This window comes from Muntiacus reevesi, chromosome X (assembly GCF_963930625.1).
Source record: "Muntiacus reevesi chromosome X, mMunRee1.1, whole genome shotgun sequence".
Taxonomy (NCBI): domain Eukaryota; kingdom Metazoa; phylum Chordata; class Mammalia; order Artiodactyla; family Cervidae; genus Muntiacus; species Muntiacus reevesi.
The window spans coordinates 65,747,792-65,767,921 of NC_089271.1; the positions used below are offsets into that span (position 1 = coordinate 65,747,792).

The window sequence follows — 20,130 nt, forward strand, 5'->3', positions numbered from 1 at the left end:
ACCTCAGATTTCCATGAAAATTCCTCTTTACAGTCTAGAAACCTTTGCTCCCCCCTTAATTTAATGACACATCAGTCTTTTCCTTAGGAAATGCCATGAAGATCAGAAAAGAGAGATTTCTATGAAGGTATTTTTATTTCCTAAGAGGTAGGATCTTTTAGTCTAGTGTAAATTCCTTCTTAAGATCTATGATTTTTATAGTTTTTAATACTTCTATAAGTCTACAGTTTATATGCTTCAGTATTAAATATTTGACACTCATAAAAAAAAAGGTTAACTGATATCAGAAATTTTATGTGGGAAAAACAGCAGTTCTAATGATTAGATGTTGTGGTGATTTCCTTAAAAAACTTCAGAAACAAATTTTTTAAAAAGCACCTCCATTTAGATTTGATATAAATTTAAGAATTCATAGTACCTCATCGAGTGCTTCCACCTTCTTCCTTAAGATTCCAGAGATGTATCTGATCAGGCCCCAGTGACGAATTTCTCCAACTTTGCCATATAGCTCAGTAAGCAGCTCTCTGACTGTCGTGCTCCCTTCATCATACAATCCAGTGTCCCAGTCAGGTCCTCTGAAATGTTAAAGGCAGGCCTACATTAATTATAAATAAAAACTACAGGCAACAATCTTTCATTTGTGTTATATTGAGTGTGCCTGTTTTTGATAGGTCTTTCTCATTAGGAAATGAATGTTATTTACTGTGAATTCTTATAAAACTATTTTAATAGTCAGTACTGAAAGCCAAATATCTAGATAAGAATAAGTCTTAGTTTCAGTTGTGTTTTGACAAAACGCATTCTTTTACCCTCTCAATGGGCTTCAAAGTAGCTGAAATTAAAGTCAAAGATTTAATTTAACTACTTTAAGTTCACAAAGTATGGTGCACTTAGGGAAGTAATGAAGAAAAAAATTTGCTTATTTTTAAAAGATATACATCATATACACTATTGCTGTAAAAATTTATATAATGCAAGTCAACTGTAAAATATAATAAAAGATATATAGAGTGGTATAAAATTGGGAATTTAATATATGATAAAAGGTAGATTATTTATTAAATAATGTTAAGACAAGTAGCCACTGGGGAACAAGTTGAATCCATGCCTTGCACTGTACACCAAAATTCCAAATGTATAAAATTTAAATATTAAAGTACTAAATGAGATAGGGGAGAACTACTTTATTATTTTAGAAGCAAAAGGACTTTTAAACTGTGTACTTTACCAGAAGCCATAAAAGAAAGGTTGATACATTTATATATCACAAATAAATATATATTTATATAAATACAGAAAACTCATTGCAAAAACCACTATAAGAAAAGTCATAGAACAAATTACAAACTGAAAAAAAAAATATTTCCAATTCATAGGCCAATTTCTCTAATATATAAAGAATTCCACTAAAAAACTATTAGGACTCATCAATGAATTCAGTAAAGTTGCAGGATACAAAATTAATATACATAAATCTACTGCATTTCTACAAACTGACAATAAAGTATCAGAAAGAGAAATTAAGATCAATCTCATTTAAAATAATATCAAAAGAATAAAATAAAAATAAATCTAAGTAAGGAGATAAAAGACCTGTACTTGGAAAACTATAAGACACTGATGAAAGAAATTGAAAGCGACAGAAACAAATGAAAAGATACACTGTGTTCATGGATTGGAAGAATTAATATTGCTAATGTCACCATACTACCCAAGGCAATCTATAGATTCAATGCAATCCTTATTAAAATACCAATGGCATTTTTCACAGAACTAGAACAAATAATCCCAAAATTTGTATGGAAATACTAAAGACACTGACTGGCCAAAATAATTTTAAAAAGAAAAAGCTGGGGGAATCATGCTCCCTGTCTTTGGACTATACTATAAAGCTATACTCTTCAAAGAAGTATGGTACTGGCACAAAAGCAGACACAAAGACCAATGGAACAGAGTAGAGACCCCAGAAATAAATTCGCAATTATATAATCAATAAATGTTCAATAAAGGAGATAAGAATACACAATGGGAAAACACAGTCTCTTTAACAAATGGTGCTGGGAAAACTGGACAGCTACTAATACATGCAAGAGAATCAAACTGTATTACTTTCCCATACCATATACAAAAATAAACTCAAAATGGATTAAAGACTTAAATGTAAGACATGAAACCATAAAAATTCTAGAAGAAGAAAACATAGACAGTATGCTCTTTTGACACTGGTCTTAGCAATTTTTTTAAAAAATTAATTTTTATTAGAGAATAGTTGCTTTATAATGCTGTGTTAGTTTTTGTTGTATAGCAAAGTGAATCAGCTATATGTGTGCATGTGTGTGTATATATATATATATATATATATATATCCTGTCTTTTGCATTTCCTTCCCATTTAGGTCACCAGAGAGCACTGAGTAGAGTTTCCTGAGCTATACATTAGGTTATTAATAGTTATATCTTTTATACATTGTAGTGTATATATATCAACCCCAATCTCCCAATTCATCCCACCATCCCTTCCCCTGTTGCCATCTCCTATTCAAGTGTGGATAAATAAGCAAATAAGACTACCTCAAAGTAAAAGCTTTTGCACAGAGACAGAAACTGTCAAGAAAAAATCTATCTACTAAATAGAAGATTACTGTAAATGATATACACACATCTCCTGTGTCTCCTGCATTGGCAGGTGGATTCTTTACCACTGAGCCACCTAGAAAGCCCTACTTCAGTAGTATTCTTGCCTAAAATGTATAAACTAAATTGAATTATGAAGAAAATCAGACTTTAGGGACATTCTGCAAAATAAATGGTCTGTATCATTTAAAAATGTTAACAGCCATATCATCTTTTCTTTCTTCTCTGCTTCCACCATCATATCAGCTCCTCTCTTATAAGGACCCTCATGATTATATCAGGCCCATCTTGATCAACCAGGATAATCTCCCCCAACTCAAGATTCTTTTTGAAAAAATTTATTTATTTTAACTTGAAGGATAATTGTTAGTCTTCTGACCTCTGGGACTAAGATAATAAATCTATATTGTTTTAAATTAAAGAAAGTCAATAACATTTAAGATAAAGACTTAGGAACTGTTCCACATTAAAGGAGACAAGGAACACATGAGAACTAAATGAAATTCATCATTTAGATTTTCTTTTGCTATAAAGACATTATTGGGACAACCAACAAATCTCAGATATTTGTTGGACAACCAACAGAGCTGTACATTAGATAGTGGTATTATCTTAACATTAATTTTCTGATTTTGGCAATTGTACTGTGCTTATATAAGTGAATCCCTGTTGTTGCTGCTGCTGCTGCTGCTAAGTCGCTTCAGTTGTGTCCAACTCTGTGCGATCCCATAGACGGCAGCCTACCATGCTCCACCATCCCTGGGATTCTCCAGGCAAGAACACTGGAGTGGGTTGCCATTTCCTTCTCCAATGCATGCAAGTGAAAAGGGAAAGTGAAGTTGCTCAGTCGTGTCTGACTCTTAGCAAGCCCATGGACTGGAGCCTACCAGGCTCCTCTGTCCATGGGATTTTCCAGGCAAGAGTACTGGAGTGGGGTGCCATTGCCTTCTCTGAGTGAATCCCTAGTCTTTAGGAAATACTGAAGTATTGATATTTGGGGGTAGAGAGGGGTTGTGTTTGCACTTATTATCAATGGTTCAGAAAAAATATGTGTGTGGTGATGACAATGATGAGATGATGATGAAGAAGACAGGGAAAGATGGAGGGAGGGAGGAAGGGAGAGAAAAAGAAAGACAGAGATAAATATTAAAGCTCAGTGTGAACATCTGAGGGATATGAGTGATGGATATCCAGAAATTCTTTTTTGTATTATCTTTACAAGTTTTCTGTCTAAGTTTGTAATGGTCAGAATGAAAATAAATAATATGAAAATAAGTGTTGTGATATCTCACAAGCAGGGAAGATCCTTTTTATTCCTAGAGATCAGAGAAAGTTTCATGGAGGTGACAGATAATTCAGGCCTTGATATATGGTTAGAATTCCAACAAGGAGAGATGGGACGTGGTAAAGAAGAGTGAGCCAGACAGAGGAAAAAACATGAACCAAGGTCTGAAAGTAGTCATGTACAGGCTTTGGATATGATAAGCAATGGGCTGTTTTGGTGGGAGCATTCACACTCTTGATGGGGGAGCAATGGTAGATAAAGGTTAAAAGTTATAGTATAGAGGATATAGGTTTGATCACTGATTCCCAACTATAGTTGTGGTCATGTAGGGAGAGACAGGGGGTGAGAAAGACTTGAAGATGATGACACAATTTCACATCTGGGTGACTGAAACAACGATAATACTATGAAGAGCCAGGCAGCAGTATGTTTCTGGTAAAGGCAGTGAATTTGACTTTAGATATGTTGAGTAAGAAGATATATAAAGATAAATTCCAAGTAGATCAAGAACTTAAATTTTTAAAAATTCTTAAAGGCATTTAAAATATTTCTAAATTCTGGGAGGGAAGAAGATTCTCCCCATGTATGACAAGGAATCCAAAAACCAAAAAAGAAAATACTGTTGTAGATTTGACTATATAAAATGAAATTTTTGCACAGAGAAAGGCATATGAACAAAGTTAAAAAGCAAATTATTTGGACAAAATATCTGCAACAATTATAGTGAAGAAAATAGTAATATATGCTATCAATTAGAAAAATATAAATAATCCAATAGAAAGCAAAGTTTATGAACCGACAATTCACAGAAGGAATACTAGTCAATAGCCATAGGAGACCCCACCTCCTAGTTTCTACTCAAATTCACAAAGGGATATTGGGCAGAATCCCAAGTGTATTAAAAGCCACATAGTACATCATATACAATCTACTCAAAAGGTTTGATATTACCTAGTTTTAGGGAGATTACAAGTTTCAATCAGATGTTATGGTAAAGTTAGTATATACCAGATTAGATGAAGAAAATTCATGTGTAGGCAGCAGAAAAGTTAACAGTCAACCATGGATCATCTGACCTGATAGGAAAGCAGGAGTTTTTCAAGTCTTTGCTTGCCTATCCCAACTACTCTGCTGAATCATCAATTTTCACTCAAGCTACAGTCGTTCTGTCCTTACCCCTTATCTCTTTTCACCTTCTCTATCTTTTCATTACTCTGCATTTAGTATTGTGCCTGGCACATAAGTACTCAGCTGATATTTTGTGAACAGAGTGCCTTACCTTAAAGGAAAAAAGAAAGGAACAAAGGTATCAAAGTAATAATTCTCATGTGTTGTTTTGGTAGTAGCATATAACAAGCTTTAACAGTTGATACATGGATAGCGTGTATGAAAGGGGTAGTCCCTCACAGCATCAGACTATCAGGAAGCTTATGTAAGTCATAAGTTCTACCATCCACAACAGGAGGAGGGCAAGGAAATTCCCAGAGAAGAGAGGAGGAGGGGGTTACATGTCAAGGTATATACCTTTAGTAGCACCATGAGGAGTCTCTAGGTTAGAAAGCTCTGAATGCAGCAGTGGTTTGGGATACTCATGGCCCAGGGTTTATCTCTTGTTATCAGATGCAGGATGAATTTTGAGGAGGATGCAAAGCAGATGGGCCCTAAATGGCTTAAAATATGTTTGGGCTATTTTTAATAAAATTGGGTATGTAAAAATTCAACTTTGGTGCTGATGGGCTTTTCAGTTTCCTTGTTTACTCATTAAACACTCTAATCTGATGGAAACAGCATAGGCACTGGAGTCAAACAGATCAAGGGGACTTCATTATCAACTAGAGAGGCTGAAAGTCCCAGATCCTTACCAAGCCTTCTTTGACACTCCCTGGCAGTGAGGAAGGTGGAGCAGAAGTTTGGGTTTCCCATTCAGTCTTTGTTGACAGGAGTAGCACCACAGATTTTTCTCTGGGGCTTGGGTGGAGTAAAGTGGTATCATCTCAAAGATGTCTGTCTTGCTAGGGTGCCTTTTCTCTGGTCCTTTGTCTGGGAAAAATGGGTTTTTCTTAGGGCTTTTGTCTGTGCTCACTGGTTGTCCTTTTTAGACTGATGGCTTCTCCAGCACCCAATGAGGAAACAAAGAAAACTCGGGGATGTTACCACCCTGTTACTCTTCAATCCTGAGGTCCTTAGCCAATATGCCTGCTTCTTTCTACCTCTCAACGTCTTGTTACATTTGTTTTATAAATAATGTCCTCCTGTACTTAGCAGGAGGAACAGAGAGAAATGCATTTACTCTATTTTGTCTAGAACCAGCAATTCCACTGTGGTTACATTTAAAGAGATTCTTAAAGGCTACCCACTCCCAGTACTTTGGCCTGGAGAATTCCAATGACTATATAGTCCATGGGGTCACAAAGAGTCAGACATGACTGAGAGACTTGCACTTTCACAGCTTTTAGGAATAATACTGAAATGTGTAGGGATGAAAAATCAGGAATAGAGTATGTCAAGGCTGTATTTTGTCACCCTGTTTATTTAACTTCTATGCAGAGTACATCATGAGAAATGCTGGACTGGATGAAACACAAGCTGGAATCAAGATTGCTGGGAGAAATACCAGTAACCTCAGATATGTAGATGGCACCACCTTTATGGCAGAAAGTGAAGAAGAACTAAACAGCCTCTTGATGAAAGTCAAAGAGGACAGTGAAAAAGTTGCCTTAAAGCTCAATATTCAGAAAACCAAGATCATGGCAACTGGTCCCATCACTTCATGGCAAATAGATGGGGAAACAATGGAAACAGTGAGCTATTTTATTTTTGGGGCTCCAAAATCACTGCAGATAGTCACTGCAGCCATGAAATTAAAAGATGCTGGCTCCTTGGAAGAAAAGTTCTGACCAACCTAGACAGCATATTAAAAAGCAGAGACATTACTTTGCCAACAAAAGTCCGTCTAGTCAAAGCTATGGTTTTTCCAATAGTCATGTATGGATGTGAGAGTTGGACTATAAAGAAAGCTGAGCACCAAAGAAATGATGCTTTTGAACTGTGGTGTTGGAGAAGACTCTTGAGAGTCCCTTGGACAGCAAGGAGATCCAACCAGTCCATCCTAAAGGAAATCAGTCCTGAATATTCAGTGGAAGGACTGACGCTGAAGCTGAAACTCCAATACTTTGGCTACCTGATGTGAAGAACTGACTCATTGGGAAGACCCTGATGCTGAGAAAGGTGGAAGGCGGGAGGAGAAGGGGACGACAGAGGATGAGATGGTTGGATGGTATCACCGACTCAATGGACATGAGTTTGAGTAGGCTCTGGGACAGGAAATCCTGGCATGCTGCAGTCCATGGTGTCACAGAGTCAGACATGACTGAGTGACTGAACTGAACTGACTCCTAAGTGATAAAGTGATAAAATGTTTTGTATCCTCTTCAAAATAATCCAGGAGGAAGAGAGAATGAGAATATAGATGGGACAAGATTAATCATGTGTTTATAGTTGTTCAGGTTGGGAGATAGGTCTAAAAGTATTCATTACACTATTCTCTCTACTTTTGTATAAGTTTCAACATTTCTATCACTAAAGTTACTCTCCCTCCTCTGTTGAGGATGGGTTGGAAGAGAACTAGATCAAAGCAGAAAGAGTTGTTAGGAAACTGTAGCAATAGTCCTAGGGAAAGACAAAGGCCTGAATGAAGATAGCAACAGTAGAGATGCAGAAGATAAATATTTAGAGATAAAACTGGACAGACTTGATGATTAACTGGATATGGGGAGAGAACTTGATGATTAGGTAAGTGTTAGTTCCAACAATAGAGATGGAGAATTGACTCATAGAATGGAGTCATAGAAAATGGAGTCATAGAAGTCATAGAAGTGACTCTATTTTTGATGTTTGATTGTTGACTGCTTTCAAGTCATACGACTCCCCTTTCCTTTCCAGCCTCCATCTGGGCAAATTGATAAGAAAGTCTGAGTGTTATCTCTTTGGTGCCACTGAGAACAAATCCTCATCCAAGCCTCACCTCCTAATCAAAATAAAATTCCAAATCCAGCCTCATTCTTGCTTTTTAAGGGTCAACTTGATAGCCTATTCCTCTGTCCCCAGAAAGTTTCATTATGTAGGTAATAAACATTTCACACCCTTCTGGTATGTGTGTGGCATCAACAGTCTCGATATCCAAAACAAATTGGGGGGGGGCGGGGGTCAATCCTCCCTCTTCAGGGTGTCAACAACATGAATAAATGAGGAAGAACAGGTTATTTTATTGGGGGTTCTGGGAGGACAGGAGAATGGATTTCAATTTGGGGATACTGAGTTAGAGGTATCTAGATAAGGTGTACTTTGCAGAGGGTGCCTGACACATAGCAAACACTCACTAATGTTAGTTTCATTTTCCTGTAAGCCTCCATATTCTTACTTCTTTTGAGTTACAAATTTATTTACCTGTAGATTTTTACTAAATAATGGAGGCTTATGTGATTAGTGACTTACTATGGACCAGGCATTGTATTAGAGACTGCAGATATTTTATTTTGTTTTAATCTTCACAATAATTCTATGAGGTAGGTATAATCTAAATTTCAAAAATGAGGACAATTGAGACTTTGAAGTTATACAGTGGGTAGGTTGCAAAACTACTCAAATCCACATCAGTGAGACTCCAAAGTTGTGCTATATTTACTATAGTATAATTCCTTTCTACACAAACATGAAAGTAGATTGATAATTTCCACAACTTACTTCATAGTATACAGCATGTAGAGGATATCAGCTTGCTCTTGTAAGCTGGAGGTCTCTTTTAACTGTAAAACCAGTGCTTTGAAGTCCACTTCCCCAGACTGGTCTCTAGGAAGATGTATTTCTACACGAACAGAGGGAACCTTTAGTTTGAGAAAAGACAAACAAACAAAAAAAAATTCCACAAGTGCTCACCTTAAATAATGCCCTAGAGTGTTGATCTTTTCACCTCTAAAACTTTCCCATAAGAGTTCCCTAAATTTTGACAAAAAGTAAAGCAAAAACAATGAGACCTTCAGAATGTATGCTACAGCAATCTACTTTGTCAAGTCTGACTAGAAATACTTACTTATTTAAAAAGTGAACTGAAAAGGACATATATCTTCACCATGGTGGCATTTTCCTTACTACTAGTTACTAGTAGAAACCATAATGGCTAGTTCTATCATTTTCTGTAAGAATGGTAGTTTTGCAAAAAATGTGATAGAAATATCTCCTGTGTAAATTTACCTGGTCATCTTGTTGGGGATGAGGCGAATCAAGTAAGTTGAATGAAGGCCGGGAAGCCTGAAATATCTTTGTAGGTAGATACATGTGGACATCTGCAAGAGGTTGACATTTATGGAAAAGCTTAGATAATTAAGAGATTAATAAAAATGCACAGTTGACCTCAACAATGAAGTTACATATGGGTTAGTTCCTTATGGAACAAGAATGGGAAATTTATCCTTTCTTGGTAATTACAAAGAAAAGATACATGAAGGTCAGATAAATCAATGGATATTTGATCAATTAATAAATATATTTTGAATAGAATATCTAGAATTATAGCATCAACTGGACATATAAGATGTTAAATCCTATTAATGTAATCAGTACCACACTGGAGCTATTACTGATACTTTAAAAGAATAAACATATAACAGAAAGAACCCAGTTACATTTTATATTTCCCAGATTCTCCTAGGAGAATATCTGGCAGCTAGGAGTTAGAATTCCTTGAGAATAGATAAATGAATGACCCTATCTAGGAAATAAAAAAATGTAGTGGCTGATCAACTTTGAGATATTTTAAGATTTTCACTTGCAGTTCATTGTTGAAATACTTACCATAACCTCTAACGAGAGATTTTCTTGCCATTTTTGCCATTTTACAGATACAGAAAGAGAGATATAGAGCCCAAATAACTGTTTAAGCAAGTAAGTAGCAGAGCTGGGAATTAAGCTCAAGTTTCCTAATTCACAATCTAGAAGTATAACTTAATAAAGCTGAAGTCTTTGCATAAGCCCTTTGTCAAGGAAGCATAGACAAATGCTATATATGCTAAATTTTTCCCTTTTCTAATTGTTAAATGATTCTCCAGTGATCAAGTTTAATATTTTGGTTAGTAATGGTCAATAAAATTTTAGACAGTAAAAGCATGCATCTCATTCTTGTTATCTGTGAAATGTTAACATTTAGGTCCTCTAGGTGTGGCCAATGAGCCCTTCTGTTCCTTCACATGCAGCTAACATACAGGTAATGAACACACTTAGGAACTATGGCTACTTCTGGCAATGTGTACTAGAAAAAACATCCTCCACTGCAGATACTACTGAGGAAGGGTAGTGATCTTGGGGAGAAGAATGACAAAGCTGTCGAAGAATGATACTGTAGTTGACAAACAGCTCTATACTGCTGAACCAACTGACTGTATAAGTTACAGCTGGACTAAGGAGCCAGATGTAGCTTACTTAAGGCAGAATATTTCCCTTTCACTGCAAGACTATCTTGTAATAGTCTGCAATGCTTTCTCTTTAAATAAAATTACTTCCAAATTAGTAAATTTTCCAAAGGATGAAAAAATTCTTTCCACATTTTAATACTTTGATGTTAAAACTGAATATGCTTCATACCTCTTGTTCTGTCTCTTCCTTCTATATAAATGGATAAACCAGACTACCTAGCACTATACTATAGCAAAAAGTGAAAAAGTGAGTGTTGGTCACTCAGTCATGTCTGACTCTTTGCAAACCCATGGACTGTAGCCTGTCAGACTCTGTTGTCCATGGATTCTCCAGGCAAGAACACTGGAGTGGGTAGCCATTCCCTTCTCCAGGGTATCTTCCTGGTCCAGGGACTGAACCGGGCTAACCTCCATTGCAGGTGGATTTTTTACTATCTGAGCCATCAGGGAAGCCATATCTATAGCAAAAGTATACCAATTATTAATTTCACAAATATTTGAACATCTAATATATTCTAGGTGCTGTTTGAGATGCAGTGAACAAATAAAGCAGGAACTTTATTAGTTCCTGCTTACACTGTAATAAACACCCCACCCCCATCCTGGGCTCCACGTCATCCTGTTCCTGACTCCAGTGAGTCATGGCATTACTCACTCTGTACATGCAGCTCCTTGGCCTTGGTCACCAAGGACATTAAATCGCAGGTTGTTTGCACAGCAGTTCGGAACCGATTTAGCCCTCCCTTCTGTGAGGTAGGGGCTAGTTTAGGATGGGGAGCAGTGTGTGCCAAAAGGTGATCTAAATAACGAGCAACTTCATCACCAGAGCGAGCTGCAAGGTTAGTGGGGAGAGGAGGGAGAGAAAAATAAATAAATATTTTAGTAACTTCACAATCTACCCCACCAAGCAGAATGACTGGCTCCTGTGCCCACATTACAGCACCAGAAACATGTTGTTTTAGCTCATGGGGTAAAAAAAAAGTTTGTGACCATTTTACAATCTTTACTATTCAGAAACCATGGCCATTTACCAGGCTCCACCTATTCCTCAACCTTGTTGGGATAATACTACTTTTAGGTCCTGTGAAAATAGTATGAGCTTATTATAGGCAAGGTGGAACATTGCATGATTTATGTATGTGTATGTGATGGTAATGTTGGTGGCAGTGGAGGAGGAGGAAGAGAAGGAGGAGTAGAACAGGGCCCTTTGAATCTCACTGGTATGAGGAAACTTGTGAAGAAGGGCAAAAATCTTCCACTAAACATGGAGCTTAGCTGAAAACAGATTCCACAAATGGCAGCTACTATGGCTAAAAAAACGGAAAAACCCCACCAATCTCCATGTGGCACTGGTACCAAAAGAACTACTGAACGCATGTTGGTCTTTTTAGTCACTGCCTTCATTTATTAATCAAATATTTATTGTCCACAATGGACCAGGTGGTGTACTAGGTGCTGAGGTTTCAGTGGTGAAGAAGACAAATATGGTCCTTCTTCTCTGGGGTTCTCCCTCTCCCCTACACCTTCTGTAACATTATCTCTGATTATGGATAATAGAAACAAAAAAACCCCCCATATTCTGTGGATGTTTAACATTTCGGATTTTACATGAACATTTATAGTTGGGAAAGCCCAGTGTTTGGATCAATAATGAAGTTTGCTATATCAGTCATGCATCATCTGGATTTTGGTCATCTTTGGGGATTTCTCCAGTTGTATTTCTGTTCTCTGAAGTGACTGATGGGAACTAGCAAAGCTGCAAGAGTGGACCTCACACTCAGTGACATCTTAATGACAAATATTATAACCTTGATTACAATCTAGACACTTGAATGGAGGATTATGAAGAATATGATAGGGATGGCAAGCAATAGACATGCCCACTGTGAGGCCACCAATGAGTAAAGCCAGACAGAAGAAAGTGACTAAGATTGCATAATATCAAACTTAATAAAACATATCATTAAAGAGATATATTTAAGAAAGTAATCTGAGAGAATGAGTGTTGCAGATGTAAATTACAACTACCTATGGAATAGCAAACAATACCAGTATATGATCAAAATAATGATTTTCAAAATATTTGGTTTTCAAAACATTTTAGCTTATGCCAAGATAGATATCATGACTTTGGATATTGCTGATAACATGAAATAACCTTGTATTTAGTGTACTCTTCAAACAAAGAAATTCATACTATTTTAGATCTTATGAAAGCAGTGAATTAAATGGTACTTAGGTGAGTATATGCTGAACCCAAGTGAGAAAACAGTCCTTCTGACTGCTAGTGTGCTGGTTTATTGTATATAAGATTATGCTTGCTAGCTCACTGAGGAAAGCTAATTTATTTATTTTTTTCTTCTTTCCAACATACCACTATTAAGATAAAGAAATTGGCTGCCTTAACATACAGGTTAACAGGCAAATACCCAGACAAAGAAAGTAGGCAGACCATGTTTTACATAATTAAAACAATAATTCATTCCCATCAGCCCTTTCTCTCTTTGGGATTCAAATAATGTAATGCTAGCCCTGCCTAGGTCAGCATTTTAATACTTAAAGTGTTTTTCAGGCATTTAAAGTTTATTCCTTCATTATGCTATCTCACTATATCATCTTTGTATGCCTAAAAGCCAATTAGATTTTATTCTGCTTTATTTGTCTAGTTTGTAATATGAAAGCAATAGGCATACAAAATCAATTTTTTCAAACTATAGAGACCTTCCCAGAGTTTCTGATGTGTCCCTGTAATATTCTATATAACCCTAATGGAATTTCATATTTTTGTGCTTTTTAATGTCAAAAAGCAGTATGTATATGTCTAGTTTTTCCACTATATACTTGATTAAATATCTCTCACTCACCATTGTTTCTTTCTATTCCTAAAGCACCAGTCATTTTATGTACCTGGGAGAGAAGTCTCTCCTAACCTTAATAAGGGATAGTCCAACTCTATACTCCACAATCACCACAAGGATATTAGACCAGAAACCAAAGGTAAGTAGAAGTATGAAAAGTGAAGCCAAACAATAGTAGGAATCCAGGTGTATTAAACAGGAGTGAGACTGCTGGCAGTGAGAAATATTAAGGAGGATGCTCAATAATACTTTGTGTTCTTATCCAGCAAAGCCAGAGACTTTATGAAGCCTCCTTACCATTACTGGATAAACCATAGCCATTAATCCAGTCACCAGATTCCAGCTCATTATCATAGTCATCATAATCTTCACTGTACAGTTTACCCTCAGGTCCAGGGTCCATGAAGCTCAAATGCGTGCAACAAGATGTTGTCAAAAACTCTGACAATTTACCTGTCTGAATCCTGAAAAGAGGGTAAATAAAACACAAAATCAGAGGAAATTCTTTTTAAAACAACACAGTTTAGCGGGAAAAAAAAGATACCTGAAATGTTTTGTTGGGGGATTACTACTGTTTATACATTAGTACAAATTTTTAAGAGTGAAAATTTACAGTCCTCTTAGACATTGTGTAGTATAGGTTAGGGTACCATGTTAATAAAGACTACAATTATGGGTTCACAATCCACCAGCAGATCAGTTTTTCTCTCTTACACTGCCACACACTATGTTGTTAACTATGCTGAACATGTGGCAAAAATTTCAATTAGCTGTAAGATAAGCTTGGACAGAATGAAGATAAATCATCTCAAATTTGTCACATCATTTCAAAAAATACTCAAAAAGACCATTTTGAAAAGAAAAAACAGTATCTGACAATTTTAAGAATTATAGTAGATTGTAAGTCATATTCCTCCATACTTATAAAGCCAATTGCAAAACTTAAACCCAAAGGGAAATCCAATAGTACTGATTTTTAAAAGAAGTCCAACTTGAGGGGGCTCCCAATGACCAGATCTTGATATGGACACTGAAATAAACAATGGAATGGAGCATGACATAAGAATAAAATAAGAATCTATGACTATGCTGACAATAAAACTACAAAATAAATGGGGTAAGGGGGAGCTTTTTAAAAATGTTTACTTATTTTATTTTTACAGATGGATTTCAACTAGTACATGTACAAAGAATGATAGAAACAATAGAAACACAGAATTTTACAGCCACATTTTACAAAACAGTCATTTTACAACCGCATTAATAATAACTGATTCATCAATGGAAGGTAAAGTCATTTGGTCAAAGACTGTTAGAGAAAGGATAATGGAGTCTTGAGTGGAAGATTATAAAGAATATGGAGAGAAGCACTCTCCTCATGGAAGGGCTGGCAAACAAAAGACACATCAATTGTGAGGTCACCAACGAGTAAACCCAGACAGATGAAAGTGACTCAGAAAATACCATTTTAACCAAATCGAGAGGCATTCTGCGAAATAACTAACCTTCTTTCTTCAAAACTACAGTGAAAATTGTCATGAAATATTAACGAAAGGCTGAGGGATTGTTCTAGATTAAAACACATCAAAGAGATATAATAACTAAAATACAGTGAGTGACTTTTTATTGGATCTGGAGCAGGAACAAAGCTATGGGAAAACATTATTGAGACAACTGGGTAATTTTGAATATGAACTCTATAATAGATTCATGTCAATATTAAAATTTCTGAGTGTGCTGATTATATTGTAGTCATTTATGAGAATGCCCTCTTTCTTAGAAGACAGAAACAAGTATTTAGGGTTGAAGAGTCATGATATCTCTAATTCTCACACACTTTAGCAAAAAAAGTGTGTGTGTGCACATATGTATGTGTGAGACAGGGAGGATAAGGAACAAGGGAGTAAGGGAGGGAGCGGAGGAAGGAAGGGAGAGAGACAACACACAAATGGGACAGATGTTAATAACAGGTGAGTCGAGGGAGGGTATATAGTATTCAATAAGATTCTTGCACATTTGTGTCTACTTAAAATTTTTCAAAATAAAAACTTAGGAAAAAAAAAGAAAAACAGTCAGAATTGAATGGTCCAACAACATTCTTTTCCCCCTCCTTCCTTCCATTCCTTCCTTCCAGAGTAAGTTTCCTGACCTGCTGAATTTATGGGGTATGGGCAAGGAACAGGGTGAGGAAAAATTCCAACTCTTCTCAGTAATATTAAATTCCTTTATTCAATCTATCAAATACCAGGTCATCGGAATAGGATGGGTATATGTTGTTAAAAGACACAGAGACAGGCATCACCAGTTTACCATTACTATACCCAGCATCCAAACTTCATTACATTTCACTGCAGAGAGCATAGAGGTCACATACCTTGCCCCACCAAAATATCCATCCTGCATTTTTCGGAGTGCTGCCAGGATACTTGAATTCAAGCTGGTTCCATCTTCATCTTAAAGAGAATTTTAAAACAATCTTTGTGGTTTTAACTTTGAAGTAAAGGAAATCCTTCAATTATTTCAAACCAACCTTCTGGTGGTAATGGTACAAATGAGACAATCCTCATTGACCATTCTCTATTTCAACAATTCATGTAAGAGCCAATAAAGCTGCAGAATGGGAAATGGTAAAGGATGATGACCAAGAGATGAGAGTTCCTCAAAAAAGATAGTATCTTATTTATTATAAGTACTTAGCACATTGCCTGATTGCAGAGCACGGAATGACTACTGAATGCTGACAAGAATAACAGCAACAATTTGTTGAATGTTATGTGCCAAGTACTGCGCTGAACATTTTATGTATTATCTCATACAATGAGCCTTGGTTTATGTGTGTGTATGTGTGTAGGCATTAAAAATATTTAGAAGGCTAACAGTTATCTGATTTTATGTGAAGAGGATTATACTACACATATTCTTTTGTGATCCAATTTTTCTAACTTATTCTTTGTAAAAGCTAAAAAATGATTCCATAAGAGACACTTAGACTGTTGTATTATAAGCAACACTGTGATGCAATCTTTCTATTATTTCCTTAGGATAAACTCTTACAAGTAGAAGTGTTAGAGCAAAGGAAACACAAAAACTTTTATAGATTGCCAAGTCACACAATAAAAAAGTTGTGCCAATATTGCCACCATCAGTATATAAAGTGATTGTTTCCCCACATCTATAACAATAATGGCATTGATAATCTTTTTAATTCTTGCTTATATGATACATTAAAATGACATTGTTTCAATTTTATTACTAGTAAGATTGAGCATGTTTTCATATATATACTGGCCATTTGTATTTCTTTTATGAATAGCTGTGCATGTTCTTTTTGCTATTTGGAAACTTTAAAAAACTTATTTATTTTTTTAATTTGTGGAAAATTGCTTTACAATTCTGTGTTGGTTTCTGCCATATAACAATATGAATCAGTCATAATTATATATATCCCTTCCCTTCTGAGCCTGCCTCCCCTCCCCCCATCCCACCCCTCTAGGTCATCACAGAGTGCCAAGCTGGGTTCCCTGTGTTATATAGCAACTTCCCACTTGCTATCTGTTTTTTTTTTTAATTTATTTATTATTTTACTTTACAATATTGTATTGGTTTTGCCATACATTGACTTGAATCCTCCATGGGTGTACATGTGTTCCCCATCTGTTTTACACATGGTAGTGTGTATGTGTCAATGCTACTTTCTCAATTCGTCCCACCTTCACCTTCTCCCACTATGTCCACATGTCCATTCTCTACTAGGTTCCTCAGTACTATTTTTCTATATTCCATATATAGGTGATAATATATGATACTTATTTTTCTCTTTCTGACTTACTTCACTCTGTATAAGAGGCTCAAGGTTCATCCACTTCACTATAACTGACTCAAATTTGTTCCTTTCTATGGCTGAGTAATATTCCATAGTATAAATGTATCACAACTTCTTTATCCATTCATCTATCGATGGACATCTAGGTTGCTTCCATGTCTTGGTTGTTGTAAATAGTGCTGCAATGAACATTGGGGTGGGTACATGCACCTTTTAGAATTGTGGTTTTCTCAGGGTATATGCCCAGTAGTGGGATTGCTGGGTCATATGGTAGATTTATTCCTACTTAAAAAACAAATCTCTATATTGTTTGCCATAATGACTGTATCAGTTTACATTCGAGGGTTCACTTTTCTCCACATCCTCTCTAGCATCTATTATTTGTATATTTTTTGATGATGGCCATTCTGACTGGTGTGAGGTGATAGCTCATTGTAGTTTTGATTTTCATTTCTCTAATAACGAGCAATGTTGAGCATCTTTTCATGTGCTTGTTAGCCATCTGTATGTCTTCTTCAGAGAAATGTCTGTTTAGGTCCTCTGCTCATTTTTTGACTGTTTTTCTGATATTGAGCTGTATGTGCTGTTTATATATTTTAAAGATTAACTCTTTGTAGTTGCTTCATTTCCAGTTATTTTCTCCCATTCTGAGAGTTACCCTTTCATCTTGTTTGTAGTCTCCTTTTCTGTGCAAAAGCTTTTAAGTTTAATTAGGTTCCATTTGTTCATTTTTATTTCCATTAATCTAGGAGGTGGTTCAGAGAGAATCTTGCTGTGATTTATGTCAATGGATGTACTACCTATGTTTTCCTCTGAGAGCTTTATAGTTTCTGGCCTTACATTTAAGACTTTAATCCATTTTGAGTTTATTTTTGTGTATGGTGTTAGGAAGTGTTCTAATTTTATTCTTTTACCTGTCGATGTCCAGTTTTCCCAGTACCAATAATTAAAGAGACTGTCTCTTCTCCATTGTATATTCTTGCCTCCTTTGTCAAAGATATGGTGTCTATAGGTGTTTGGGTTTATCTCTGGACTGTCTAGCTTGTTCCACTGGTTCTGTTTTCGTGTAAGTACATACATATTGTCTTGATGAGTGTAGCTTTGTACTATAGTCTTAAGTCAGGAATGTTGATTCCTCCAGCTCCTTTTTCTTTCTCAAGATTGCTTAGGCTCTTCAGGATCCTTTGTGTTTCCATACAAACTGTGAAATTTTTTTTGTTCTAGTTCTGTGAAAAATGCCATGGTAATTTTATAGGGATTGCATTGAATCTGTGGGTTGCTTTGGTAAGTATAGTCATTTTGACAATATTGATTCTTCCAATCCAAGAACATGATATATCTCTCCATCTGTTTGTGTCATCTTTAATTTCTTTCATCAGTATCTTATAGTGTGCTGCATACAGGTCTTTTGTCTGCTTAGGTAGGTTTATTGGTAGGTATTTTATTTTTTGTTGCAGTGGTGAATTGAATTGTTTCCTTAATTTCTCTTTCCCATTTTTCATTGTTAGTGCATAGGAATGCAAGGACTTTCTGTGTATTAATTTTATATCCTGTGACTACTAAATTCATTGATTAGCTCTAGTAGTTTTTTGGTGGTGTTTTTAGGGTTTTCTATGTATATAAACAGTGCATCTGCAAACAGTGAGGGTTTTACCTCTTCTCCAATCTGGATTCCTTTTATCTCTTTTTCTTCTCTGATTGCCATGGCTATGACTTCCAAAACCATGTTGAATAATAGTGGTAAGAGTGGGTACCCTTGTTTGTTCCTGATTATAGAGGAAATGCTTCTTTCATTTTTTGGCCACTGAGAATAGTGCTTGCTGTGTATTTGTCATATACAACCTTTATCATGCTGAGGTATGCTCCTTCTGTGCCAATTTTCTAGAGAGTTTTTTTAAATTTTAATCATAAATGGGTGTTGTACTTTGTTGAAAGCATTCTCTGCACCAAGATGATCATATGGTTTTTATCTTTCACTTTGTTAACATGGTATATCACATTGATTGATTTGCATATATGGAACAACCCTTGCATCCCTGGGATAAATCCCATTTGATCATGGTGTATGATTCTTTTCATGTGTTCTTGGATTCTGTTTGTAGAACTATACTGAGGATTTTTGCATCTATGTGCATTAGTGACATTGGCTTATAATTTTCCTTTTCTGTGGAATCTTTTTCTGGTTTTGGTATTAGCATGAGGGTGGCCTTGTAGAATGAGTTTGGGAGTTTCCCTCCCTGTGCAGGTTTTTGGAACAGTGTGAGCAGGATAGGCGTTAGCTCTTCTCTGAACTTCTGGTAGAATTTTCCTGTGAAGACATCTGGCTCTAGGCTTTTATTTGTTGAAGATTTTGATCCCAGTTTCAATTTCAGTGCTTGTGATTGGCCTGTTCATATTTTCTACTTCTTCCTGGTTCAGTCTTCAAAGGCTGTACTTCTCTAAGAATTTGTCCATTTCTTCCAGGTTGCCCATTTTGTTTGCATATAGTTGCTCAGAGTAGTCTTTTATGATCCTTTGTATTTCTGTGTTGTCTGTTGTAGCTTCTCTTTTTTCATTTCTAATTTTATTGATTTGAGTTTTCTCCCCATTTTTCTTGATGAGTCAGGCTAATAGCTTGTAAATTTTGTTTATCTTCTCAAAGAACCAGCTTTTAGTTTCATTGGTCTTTGCTATTGCTTCTTTCATTTCTTTTTCATTTATTTCTGCTCTGATCTTTATGATTTCTTTTCTTCTACTAATTTGGGGGTTTGTTTGTTCTTTTCCTAACTGCTTTAGGTGTAAGGGTAGATTATTTGATGTTACTTTGTTTTTATGAGGTAGGCTTGTATTGCTATAAACTTACCTTTTAGCACTGCTTTTACTGCATCCCACAGGTTTTAAGTTGTCTTTTATTTCTAGGCATTTTTTGATTTCCTTTTTGGTTTCTTCATTGACCTCTTGGCTATTTAGAAGCATATTGCTTAGCCTTTATGTGTTTGTATTTTTACATTTTCCCCCTTGTAATTGATACCTAATCTTATAACGTTGTGGTGAGAAAAAATGCTTAATACAATTTTCTTAAATT

The 20,130-nt window shown here is 35.9% G+C and overlaps 2 protein-coding genes across 7 annotated transcripts in view; one reads left to right on the forward strand and one right to left on the reverse strand.

Annotated features, from left to right (window-relative positions):
* PIN4 (peptidylprolyl cis/trans isomerase, NIMA-interacting 4) overlaps positions 1-20,130 on the forward strand; it is a 1,195,450-nt gene that overhangs the window by 436,100 nt on the left and 739,220 nt on the right. The gene's annotated exons all lie outside the window — the stretch shown is intronic.
* PHKA1 (phosphorylase kinase regulatory subunit alpha 1) overlaps positions 1-20,130 on the reverse strand; it is a 171,551-nt gene that overhangs the window by 35,251 nt on the left and 116,170 nt on the right. For 3 of the 5 annotated variants that reach the window (XM_065915165.1, XM_065915164.1, XM_065915163.1), the window contains exons 17-22: positions 15,618-15,696; positions 13,541-13,707; positions 11,041-11,217; positions 9,169-9,260; positions 8,662-8,801; positions 419-575 (exon numbers count right to left, since the gene is read on the reverse strand). In XM_065915165.1, the coding sequence (XP_065771237.1) occupies positions 419-575; positions 8,662-8,801; positions 9,169-9,260; positions 11,041-11,217; positions 13,541-13,707; positions 15,618-15,696 (812 nt within the window). The remainder of the gene's footprint in view (positions 1-418; positions 576-8,661; positions 8,802-9,168; positions 9,261-11,040; positions 11,218-13,540; positions 13,708-15,617; positions 15,697-20,130) is intronic. The other 2 variants (XM_065915168.1, XM_065915167.1) reach the window with 1 other exon arrangement.